The sequence below is a fragment of the Dipodomys merriami genome, unplaced genomic scaffold (genome assembly GCF_024711535.1).
Source record: "Dipodomys merriami isolate MVZ:Mamm:240054 unplaced genomic scaffold, mDipMer1.0.p SCAF_129, whole genome shotgun sequence".
Classification (NCBI taxonomy): Eukaryota; Metazoa; Chordata; class Mammalia; order Rodentia; family Heteromyidae; genus Dipodomys; species Dipodomys merriami.
This window is the reverse complement of record NW_027202593.1, coordinates 2,698,833-2,710,942: the sequence shown is the minus strand read 5'-3', so window position 1 is coordinate 2,710,942 and position 12,110 is coordinate 2,698,833. Positions and strand designations below refer to the sequence as shown.

The window sequence follows — 12,110 nt, the reverse complement described above, 5'->3', positions numbered from 1 at the left end:
TTACACATTACATTCCCCCACAAAACCTGCCCTCCTTCATAATCCTTATTTCAGTCAGTGCCATCTTCCACCAGATTTCCAGACAAATATTTTCCTCACTGGACTTCTCACTGTTGCATACCCAAAGTCTGCAAGTCTTCCTGACTTTATGGACCAAATGCACCTCGTCTCCGTCCACTCCTAATGGTAGTGTACTAGTTTAGGAATTTGGAAGTGGAGGTGTGGCTCAATGGTAGATTGCCAGCCTTGAGCAGAGAAAGCCAAATGAGAGCAGAAGGTTCTGAGTTCAAGTCCCAGTACTGGCACAAACAAAACAAAAAAAAAAAAAAAGAGAATTTCTCCATCTAGAGTCATGGTGATGTGCTTACTCTGGCTTCAGTCCTAGTACCACAGAAAGAAGACCGCATCGTGTTCACAGTAATAGGTATCTAGAAGAGGAGGACTGGATGCTCACAAAGTCATAAGGAGAGGGAAATATTTACTACCTTGATTTGAAAAGTACACGTTTTACGTGAAAAGTTTGAGGAGCAGAGGTACAGCTCACCGGTGGAGTGTTTATCTAGTGTGCACGAGACCCGGAGAGTTCAATTCCCAACCACATCCACACAAAAGTTTAAGAAAATGGAAATATTCACTATCGTCATTTGATTATTAAACATTATGTACATATGTTAAATTGTCACACCACATCTCCAAAACATGTACACTTACAACAATAATGTGTTAATGTGCTTAAGAAGAATTGTCACATTTCATCTGGACCATTTCAAATATCTCTAGATTTGATCTCCCAACTCATCTTTCACACCACCATCTCCAGAATAATCTCTTTTAAATAGCAATGTGAACACAGCACTCTCCTCAGAAAACTTACTGTCAGTAGTCGTCTGTCGCCTAAAAGAGCAAAGCCAAGTACCCGAGAGAGGCATTCAGACCTTCCAGCTTTGCTCCCAGCTCACACTTCACCCTAGGCTGAGTAGCTGGCAGATCTCCACTGTCATCCACCTGGGAAGGCTCGCGCTGCCCAGGCTTCGTCCTAAAATTTAGAATCTCCCTTTTGGCAATCATACAGCTTTTCTTTTTTAGTTTCTCTTCATTCAATCAGCAAGCAGTACCTGAGTTGTTTCCGCTGTGTCAGGCCCTCTGCAAGGGCTTTGAGTGGGGGGGCGGAGGGGGGGGGACAGCGTGCGGGCCTCAGGGTCAGGGCTGCTGCGGGGCACGGCTGGAAGTGAGCTTCCACTCCTCAGAACTGCAATCTCAGAGGCGGAAGCTTACTTGATATAAAATTAACGTGCTCTTAACAATCACCCTCCCGTTAACTTAATTCTTTTGTCTTAAATAAGTTGTTAAACACTCCTAGAATCTAGTACAGTTTCCCAGGGCTTCTGTAGAAAATAAAATCATTCAGCTTGACTGTTTACACAACAGATGATAGAAATCTCATCAATGTCACCAATAGCAAAGAATAAAGATGATCATGGATTGTTGATATGATGCCTTACCTAGTAGCACTCAGCTTTGTTAAAATAGATTTATAGCATTTAGCAGTTTGGTTTAAGAAACATGGCATGAAGGTGCACACCTATAATCTCAACACTCAGGAAGGATCAAGAATCTCAGGATGGCTATACAGCAAAACCCTGTCCCGAAAAAAGGTTCAGTTATTAGTTCAGTCTTGTTAAAACTATAATCTAGTAGGAGATTCACCTGTTACAAGTCTCTGCATATCACAGTAAAGGAATGTTCTGGAACTGTTTTACAGAATAGCCAGCCAAGGGCCAGTCCACTTCCTGGTGTTGGATCCAGAACGCAAAGAAAATGCTGATGAAGTATGAAATAACTATATTGAACTGAATCATTCTTTTTGAGAATTCCCTGTACATATATATTTCTGCATTCGTCAATGATTTAAAACACTATAAAAATAAGACAGAACATAGGTAATGGAGATAAATTGGCTAGTTTACACTTATACCACAAATTATACTTTATTACGTATTTTATTGATACATTTTTAAATGAATGGAAATATATTGTTTTCAGCAAGCATGCTGCTATATAAATTATATTTAAAAATAAGAGGCTATTTTGTTATTCAAATTATGTATTAGTTGCAGTTGCGAAGCTTTGTTTTCTGAAATTCGTAATAAATTCTATTAAATTTTTGCACAGTGGTATATAATTAATAACATCCCATATAAATAGCAGCTGTTCAAGGTTTTGTAGGATCTGCATACTTCAGGAATGTTACAAAGTGGTCTTGTTATCAACTCTGCATGCTAGACAGTTAATAGTGCCACTTTATCTGGGTAATTCATCTTTTTTTTTTTGGTCGGTCTTGGGGCTTGAACTCTGGGCCTGGGCGCTGTCCCTCAGCTCTTCAGCTCAAGGCAAGCGCTCTACCACTTGAGCACCACTTCCGGTTTTCTAGTGGTTTATTGGAAATAAGAGTCTCGCAGACTTTCCTGCCCAGGCTAGCTTTGAACCGCCTCAAATCTCAGCCTCCTGAGTAGCTAGGATGACAGGCGTGAGCCACCAGTGCCCGGATGGGTAATTCATCTTTAGGAAGCTGACCATATTTAAAACTCAAAGGGACTGAGTGTGATAACATAAACATGAACGGTGGCCCCAGCTAGATAACTTGCTTTGTGGTGGGCTTATTTTAGAAGGAATATCAACTTGGGAAAACACTTATTAGAAGTTCACTTTTCAAAACATGAATGCAAAGCCATAACTTGTATGATCTTAATGGGTGTTTTCATAAAATTATAGCCCCATACATCTTTTTATTTTTCCTCCACGGTTTCTATGCCTGGATTATTTCCAGCTAAATTGCTTACTGCTAAGTGGGAATGAAGTGGTCAGAGTGAAAGGCCGTCCTATTGAACCAGTTTACCACCTCCCTCCTGCTACGGGAGACAATGTGCTCTTCTGTGGCTCTGAGTCAACCCCTGCTTACCTAACACTTGTGTCTACACACATGCTTTATGTCAGCCTACAAGGCTCCACTCCTAGTCTGTCTTCACAGTATACTTTTTCTTTTATGTCCTGTTCAGGTTGGTCTTTCTCCATTTTTAAAAAACCATAATCTCTATCATCTCCTCCAAAATTAACTTCATTTGTACCCTGAACTAAATTTATAAACTCATAATAGTTTTGTGTAAAACAAGATAGCAAGCCAGTGAGCTTAGTGTTGGGTGGATTTTGATGGCCGCCGTCTGCAGGCATACCTGCAGATAGGGCCTCCACAGCAACTCAGGTGGTGATGAGGACATTCACCACCAGAAGGTGGTGATGCTGTGCAGTGAGCATCAGGCTGGTTGCTGTGGTTTGGGGCTGTGAGTCCACCTCAACAATCGGGAGCTGATAGTTGCCTGAGCCTTGGTCCTAGCCCAGTGCATTGCTGCTCTGGACAGGCTGTGAGTTCAGGGTGTCATACAGATGGGCAGTACTGGTCACTGTAGGCGTGACAGGCCCGCCACTGGCCCATTCTCAAGGACTGCCCAGAGCAGCCAGAGAGTGCCTCACCACAAGCCCACAAATGGATGCAACATCTGATAAGTTTCTGAGGACAGACAACTCATCCTAGATAGTCTAGTTAGTTCTGACTATACCGATAATTTGGGACAAATTTGGGCTTGGATTGCCCTCTAGTGTGTAAACAGCTATAGTGCAACAATACCAGACTCCTTGAAAACTTACACCGTTCAGGGCTAAAATAATGCAATACAAGCTCAGGAGAAAACTGAGCAGATAGTTTAGAATTGTTGGGACAAAAAAAAAAAAAAGCCAGATTAATGAATGAATACCTAAAACTTCAATGCCAAGATGACACTACACTAAGCATCAAGAGCTCAGAGGAAAACATGAACTCCTGGAATCCGCAAGGTACCTGGCAAAGACCAGATTGTGACTAGTATAGGAAAAGCTCTCAGAGAATTTAAGACAGTTGTTTTAAAGATACTCAATGAGCTTGAACTACAAGAGAAAAACCTAAAAGAGATGGAAGCAAATGTTTTTGCTTTCTGAAGTAGTTGTATAAGGAGGTTACAATTGCATACTTTTTTTTTCGGTCTGTTTGGAGGTTTGAACTCGGCCTGGGCACTGTCCCTGAGCTCTTCAGCTCAAGGCGAGCATTCTACCACTTGAGCCACAGCACCACTTCCAGTTTTCTGGTGGTTAATTGGAGAATTAACCCACTTCCATACAAATTTTTTATGTGAAGCATCTGTTCAGAGTTGAGGGAGGTCAATTCAGCAATACACACAAACACACATACACCTAATGTTATAAAGTATTAAAGCAGCCAGGTGCCAGAGGCTCATATATGAAGTCCTAGCTACTCAGGAGGCTGAGATCTGAGGATTGTGGTTCAAAGCCAGCCCAGGCAGCAAAGTCCGTGAGACTCTTATCTCCAATTAACAACCAAAACACTGGAAGTAGTGCTATGGCTCAAGTAGTAGAGTGCTAGCCTTGAGCTGAAGAGCTCAGAGACAGTGCCCAGGCCCAGAGTTCAAGCCCCATGACAGAACCAAAATAAATAGATGAAAATGGAGACACAATATACCAAAGGGATACAGTAAAAGCAATACTAAGGGAAGCTTCAAGCAATCAACATCCATGTAAAAATTGTATCATAAGAAACAAGTGAAAGCAAATGAACCCCAAAGGTTGTAAGAAGAAAGCAACCAGCACTTGATCATCACTGGGAGTCCCAGCCTGAGAGATCCAAAGGGGAGAACCCATGGTTCTGATTCAGGTGGCTATATTTTATATGGCTCTCAAAGGAACTCTTAGAACCAATATATGAATTCAGCAAAGTTGCACCATACAAAATGTACATACAGGGGCTGGAAGGTGGCTCAGTGGTAGAGTGCTTGCCTCGCATGCATGAGGCTCAGGGTTCATTCCTCAGCGCACATAAACAGAAAAAGCCAGAAGTGGTGCTGTGGCTCAAGTGGTAAAGTGCTAGCCTTGAGCTGAGGGACAGCGCCCAGGCACAGCGTTCAAGCCCCATAACCAACAAAAAAAAAAAACAAAACAAAAAACAAAAATCAGCAATGTTCTTGCATGCCCGTCTGAAGTAGTGATGAAAGCATGCTATTTTGCTACCCAAATATACATAGGAGTAAATTTGACCCACGATGTGAAACAATGCCAGAATAAGCCAGGTGCCACTGGCTCACACCTGTAGTCCTAGCTCCTAAAGAGGCTGAGATCTGAGGATCCCTGTTTGAAGCCAGCCTGGGCAGGAAAGGCCCTATGAGACTCATCTCCAACCACTCAAAAATCAGAGATAACACTGTGGCTGAAGTGGTAGAGTGCTAGTCTTGAGTACAAAGATGGCTCAGACAGTGCCCAAGCACTGAGTTCAAGCCCTAAAACCACCACCAACAAAAAGAATACCAGGAGGGCTGGGAACGTGGCTCAGTGGTAGAGTGCTTGCCTTGCATGCATGAGGTCCTGGGTTCGATTCCTCAGCACCACATAAGCAAAAAGAAAAAAGCTGGAAGTGGCGCTATGGCTCAAGTGGTAGAGCGCTAGCCTGCGCCCAGGCCCAGAGTTCAGGCCCCAGGACTGGACCAAAAAAAAACAATACCAGGATAAGCGCTGTGGTAGTGGGCTGGAGATGGAATTAGTGTGCTTAGAGAGGCACCCGCGTGACTTCGTGCATTTGAAATCTGCATGAGTGGGTACAGGAAGAGGTTTGTGTGCGCACATATGGGCTGCTACGCATACTTGTGTTTCTTTGTCTTCTAAGAAGCGCTGACACTCAGAGCTAAATACAACATGATAAAAGGAACCAAGGATTTTAGTGATGTGATTACTGGAGCAGGGAAAGTTCAAGATAGGTTTAGCATAGAGACATTCTGAATAAAAAATCCTAAATTAAAAGTGGAGACATCCCCAAAGAACACAGGAGCCAAACTGAGGTGGGAAATTTTGGTAAATAAAATAATAATATTAGATTACTACCTGAAGAAAAAATAGTGTAGCAATGTAGATCAATGAATAGTTAAGTGATTAAATAGATGGAGAAGGAACTTTTTTTTGGGGGGGGGGGTCAGTCATGGGGCTTGAACTCTGGGTCTGGGCGCTGTCCCTCAGCTCTTCAGCTCAAGGCGAGCTCTCTATCACTTGAGCCACAGCGCCACTTCTGGTTTTCTGGTGGTTCATTGGAGGTAAGAGTCTCACAGAGTTTCCTGCCTGGGCTGGCTTTGAACTGCGACCCTCAGATCTCAGCCTCCTAAGTAGCTAGGATGACAGGCGTGAGCCACCGGCGCCTGGCTATTTTTCTCTCTGCATTGTGGGGATGGAATGGGCATCGAGGGCTCAGGTTTTGTTGACTGCAGCTGCTGTGTGAGGTGTCCACGGGCACAGCAGGATGACAAATGTCAAATTATTTTCAAGTAAACTGACAATTAGAAAAATTGTCAAAATGTTTTAAATCTAGAATCCTATGTTCCAGTTTTAGGATCAGGGGGAAAAAAAGTCCCTACTACTACATAAAACCAAAACATACACTTGGGCTGGGAAGGTGGCTCAGTGGTAGAGCACTTGCCTTGCATGCATGAGACCCTGGGTTGGATTCCTCAGCACCACATAACCAGAAAAAGCTGGAAGTGGCGCTGTGGCTCAAGTGGTAGAGTGCTCGCCTTGATCTGAAGAGCTGAGGGACAGCGCCCAGGCCCAGAGTTCAAGTCCAGGACTGGCAACAACAATAGCAGCAAAAAGCATACACTTTATGGTTAGTTTAGAATGAATGAAGCCCCTTTGTACACTTGGCATTCAGGGTGATATGCCAAAATGCTTGTAACCACATGCCAAACCTAGCACCCAAGACTTAGAGGTCTCACTGTGGCCACTACAGGTCCCAGGACACTGAAGTGCCCATGGCCAGCCCCAGAGCACGGGCAAGGGGTGCCAAGAGACTTCGGGAGCCTGGACAGCCCTGTGGGCCGCAGCCAGGCTCCGAGGTCAAGCATTCATTCCACAGAGCATGTCTTACCAAAATGATTATTACAGATCCTCTCCCGCCACCGTAGGGAAAATGCCAACTAAGTTCTGGATGTTTGCAAGAGAAAAAAAGTACACTTGCCATAGGGGTGAAGTGCTTTTACACTAAAGATCTTTGAATAGTAGTTAACAGTTCTCAAAAGCTTACAATACACCCAGCTATTTATCTGTGGGATCTGGTCTAATTCCCCTGGCAACTCCAGGCGGCTATTTACTGTTGTGTCTATATTTAAAATGTGTAACACTGTTGAGTAATGGGCCCAAGGTCAGGAAGCCAGGAAAAGATCCATCCAAAAATCCAACAAAAGTCTGACTTCAGAGTCGGCTTAATCCTAAGAATGTATAACCAGTCCTCTCTGCAAAGTGGAATTTTTAGGTTGTTGCAAGTATGGGCTTATTTACAAGATTTAGACCTTGCTGAAATATTCTTTAACCTTTCACAAACATGATTAAGTTTGTATAAACAAACACATGTACTATTCAGATGACTAGTTGTTTAATTTGCTTCTTGTGTACTTAAGACATGTGGAGACTTGACTCTAAATCCTTTAAGCTTTGGTAGACAGTGAGGGGAAGGTACTGGCATCCTGTCTCCTTAATCCTGACGGTATCCAGGTCTTACTACTGCCCCTCACCTACTGGGCTGGGCAAACACTGAAGGCGGAAGGAAGGGATGGAAGGACAGGGTTAATTGCCTTAGCTGTTGTATTTCTAAAGTGATCGTCTTCCAGCTGTTAGCAAACCTAAATGTCAGGGTTTCAAAGTGGGGTGAAGTATCAGAGACTTGGTCCTCAGCTGGCAATGCTGTGTTAGGAGAGTTGAAATCCCACCCCTCCCTCCCTCCTCCGCCTTCCCCCTCCCTCCTTCCCTCCTTCCTGACCACCATGATGGGAGGTGCTCTGCTCCACACACTCTCCCCACGGTCATGGGCAGATGCCTGTGAAGCTGTGAGCCAAAATGATAAATGATGAATCCTTCAGTTGTCTCTCCCATGCATGTGGTCGCAGCTATGAGAAAATCCCACGCACACTAAATTCTCCTCCCACGTTCCCTTCCCCTTTCATACTTAGCAGAGCCCAACTTCTTTCTGCCATCACCAAAGCAGTTGGCTTCAGTTGGCTTTGAAAGCTGGATGATTGCTTTTTTATTTATTTTTTATGAGTCATGGGGTCTGAACTCTGGGCTGGGCGCTGTCCCTCAGCTCTTCAGCTCAAGGCTAGTGCTCTACCACTTGAGCCACAGCGCCACTTCGTTTTCTGGATGTCAACTGGAGATAAAAGTCTCATGGACTTTCCTGCCTAGGCTGGCTAGGAGGAGCCACCGGTGCACAGTTTAACTGTCTTTTTAGATGTAATGTTACATGTATCATAATCAGGCCAACTTGTATTAAAACTGTAAGGAAAAAAATGTGACATACCACCCTCTAGTGGTTACAAAGTGAATCATCTCTTGTTGGTGGGTTTCCCTCCTTCCCCACCCAGTTGTTTTGTTTTTTTCTTTTTAGCAGGCTGGCCTTGAACAATACAGGAGCCTCCTGAGTGCTGGAATTACAGGAATACACGTTTTTAATAACAAAACACAAGTAAGGCCAGGCACCTGTGGCTTATATCTGTAATCCTAGCTACTCAGAAAGCTGAGCTCTGAGGATCACAGCTGAGGCCAGTGCCCGTAGGAAAGTTCCTGAGATTCTTATCTCCAAGAAACCACCAAATGCAAGTGAAGCTGTGGCTCAAGTGGTAGAGCACTAGCCCTGAACAAAGCAAGCTCAGGGACAGCACCCAGGCCCTGAGTTCAAGCCCCTGAGTTCAGCACACACACATACACACACCTTAAGGAAAACACTGTTTTTGTTTTATTGCATTTTATCAATCATATTAGCTAATAAATGAAAATAGCCCATGTTCATCAACAAATTTAAACAGATAAATGTGTGTCTATATGTTGGAATATTATTCAGCAATATAAAAGAATTTCTGATATAAAATGGATGAATCATGAAAACACTATGCTAAGTAAAAGAAGCCAGTCCAAACAAGCCATACTCTACCTGATTACATTTATATGAAATGTCTGTGATATGAGAATTCACAGAAGCAGAAAATAGATTATAATCTTGCCAGCAGCCGGTGAGGGTGAAACAGAAAATGAGTGTTACTGGCTATGGTTTTCTATTTTCTATTTGGGCTTAGGAAAATCATCTAAAAAAGTGATGGCTAAGCGGGGCATCGGTGGCTCGTGCCTGTCATGCTAGCTACTCAGAAGGCAGAGATCTGGATCACAGTTCAAAGCCAATCTGGGCAGAACAGCCAGCAGAAAAGTCCGTGAGACTCTATAATTAATCACCAGAAAACTGGAAGTAGCACTGTGGCGCAAGTGGTAGAGTGCTAGCCTTGAGCTGAAGAGCTGAAGGACAGTGTTTGGGCCCAGAGTTCAAGCCCCATGACCGACCAAAAAAAAAAAAAAAAGTGATGGCTACACAACTTTACCCATTGAAAGCCACAGAACTGTGTACTTTACACAGCATTGTATACTTTACACAGAACTGTACTTTACAGGAGTGAGTGTTATGGTGTGTGCATAAGATTTCAATACATAGAGTAAAATAAAACGGTAAAGGACAAGACCATACAAAAGAAAGTAAACAGCCAGGAGAAATGTATGGAAGTACTACTGGTGAACAAGAAACAAGAGCAAATGCCACAATTCAGAGATCAATTGTATGGCTAAGCAAATGAGGGATGAACAGTACGATTCTCTCGTGGGGGCCACACCTTGAAGGCCCTGTCTCAAACACAGGAAGGAAGCACAGCATCATATTTCCTTTGATATGTTGCATTTGGTGGGTTTTGTTGTTGTTGTTGTTTGTTTCCTGGTGCTTTAACTCAGGGCCAGAGCACTGTCCCTGAGCTTCTTTTGTTCACTCTACCACTTGAGCCACAGAACCACTCTAGCTTTTTCTGTGTATGTGGTACTGAGGAATTGAACCCAGGGCTTCAAGCATACTAGGCAAGCACTCTACCACTAAGCCACATTCCCAGCCATTGATGTGTTATATTTGTATACAAAATTTTCTATTTTATATAGCAATTACCACTGTTCAAAGTTCAAATAGTCAAGAGTATGGAGTTTAAAAAACACATAGATCTGTTTCTTCTAGACTAGAGAGTAGAATAAAAATGCTATCACGAAAGCTATTCCATCAACAGAGAGTTAGGGCTATTTTCTCTTTGGCTTGAGAAAAAAACAAAGGCTAAATGGGATATATATATATATATATATATATATATATATATATATATATATATCTTAAAACAATGTATTAAAGCCATGGGCTAGCAAGCAGATGCCAGATTCCTAGGAGGACCTGGCTGAGGCCCCACACAGCAGCATATCCCATTGTTATCTGTTTAGATTGCCTTCCAAATGTGCACAGGACCTGGGCAAAGGCTTTCAGCTAGCTTTTCCCCAATGGATTGGAAAGCAAAAATACCATCAAAGCCGCAGAGATGCTATCAGAACATCACAAGAAAAGACTTGGAAAGCATGTGTGGCTAGGGAGCCAAGAGAGCCCTTCAACCAAATAAATCACCAGCCAAATGCTGCCTTTTAAATGGAACAGAATGAAAGCAGCCCTTTGGGTACAGCCAGATCACTAGTTTTTGGTTTCTTTTCGTGGCTGACTAGCTAGAAATGAGATTTCATTGATGATGTTAGTTCTTTCATCACGTTTGAGTCAGTTTTGTACATCCAATGTAAACAAACAGTAATTTCCTCCCAGAAATGACTGCTAGAACCCTAAGGCTCTTAGGATGCCTTCTCCCCACCCCCCCTCTCCCCCCCCCCCCGCCTGCCCCCCTCTCCCCTCCCCCCCACCCCCTCTCCCCTCCCCCCCACCCCTGCCTCCCCCGCCTGCCCCCCCCCCCCCCCCCCCCCCGCCTGCCCCACCTCAGGCCTCAGGTCCGTGTGAAGCTGCCAGTCCAGCTCTCAATGGCACACAGGGGACACAGCTCTGGGAAGTTTTAAATAATTAACCTCACTTCATCTTTCAGCACTAGTACCTAAACAAGCATCAAGTGAAACACAAATGAAAATAAAAACAAAAAAATGTATTATTCTAAGTGATAAGGTATTCAAGCACTGCATTTCTGACATATGAAAAGCAGAAATGTATGTACGCCTTCTAATCCCATCTAAACATCCACCTCCTAAATATTTTTGATTGTTATGAGTCAGAAAATCCATAGCAATATTAAAGTCTACCTTTTCTATGTATATTCTTGTTAAAAATAATTAAATGCTTCTATTGGGGTATCTCTCTTTGACAAGTTCTCACTTTCAAAAACAATGATTTTTTATATCCCCTGATTTCCAGAAAGATTAATTCTAAAGTAAAATTAAAGTTTCTTTTGAATGACTTATGTTGACCTACCTTTTTTGGATTAAAACCAAAGTAACTTCATTGACAGTTGATCTCACATCCATGGCCCAACAGGAGAGGTGCACGTAAGAGGAAAGAGAACTCAGCTGAAACAGAGTCTGCGTTTGCAGGGCCTACGTCGTAGTGGTCAGGACTGACGGATGTTTGCCATTTGCAGGCCTTGGGACAGACACCACACTGCCACGGACAGACACGCACTGCCCTGGACAGACACCCCACTGCCACTGAGGACACTGCACTGTCACGGACAGACATCCCACTGCCACGGACGGACACCCTGCTGTCACGGACACTGCACTGTCACAGACGGACACCGCACTGTAATGGCTGATGGGCCAATGCAGAGACAAAAGGAATTGGTGGCACTGGTATTTTATCCCTACTTTAGCAGTGGTGGTCATCTTGAAAAAATAGCCCCAGTTCAAGCCCCATGGTGGATAAAAGTTGTAAAACACTTTAAAGCCAAATGATTGTTACAGGGAGAGAAATCTTATCTAGTTTCTTTTTTGTTGTTGTTGTTGGTCATGGGGCTTGAACTTGGCCTGGGCGCTGTCCCTCAGCTCTTCAGCTCAAGGCGAGCACTCTACCACCTGAGCTACAGCGCCACTTCTGGTTTTCTGGTGGTTCATTGGAGGTAAGAGTCTCACGGAGTTTC

The 12,110-nt window shown here is 43.6% G+C and overlaps 1 protein-coding gene across 4 annotated transcripts in view; it reads left to right on the top strand.

The window, feature by feature from the left end:
* LOC138824463 (centrosomal protein of 126 kDa-like) overlaps positions 1–11,882 on the top strand; it is a 35,320-nt gene extending 23,438 nt beyond the window's left edge. For 2 of the 4 annotated variants that reach the window (XM_070018351.1, XM_070018349.1), the window contains one exon: positions 1,763–2,078. In XM_070018351.1, coding sequence (XP_069874452.1) covers positions 1,763–1,825 — 63 coding nt within the window. In that variant the 3' untranslated portion in view covers positions 1,826–2,078. Of the gene's footprint in view, positions 1–1,762; positions 2,079–11,612 lie in introns of those variants that run through there. The other 2 variants (XM_070018350.1, XM_070018348.1) reach the window with 2 other exon arrangements.
* The last annotated feature ends 228 nt before the right edge of the window (positions 11,883–12,110 follow it).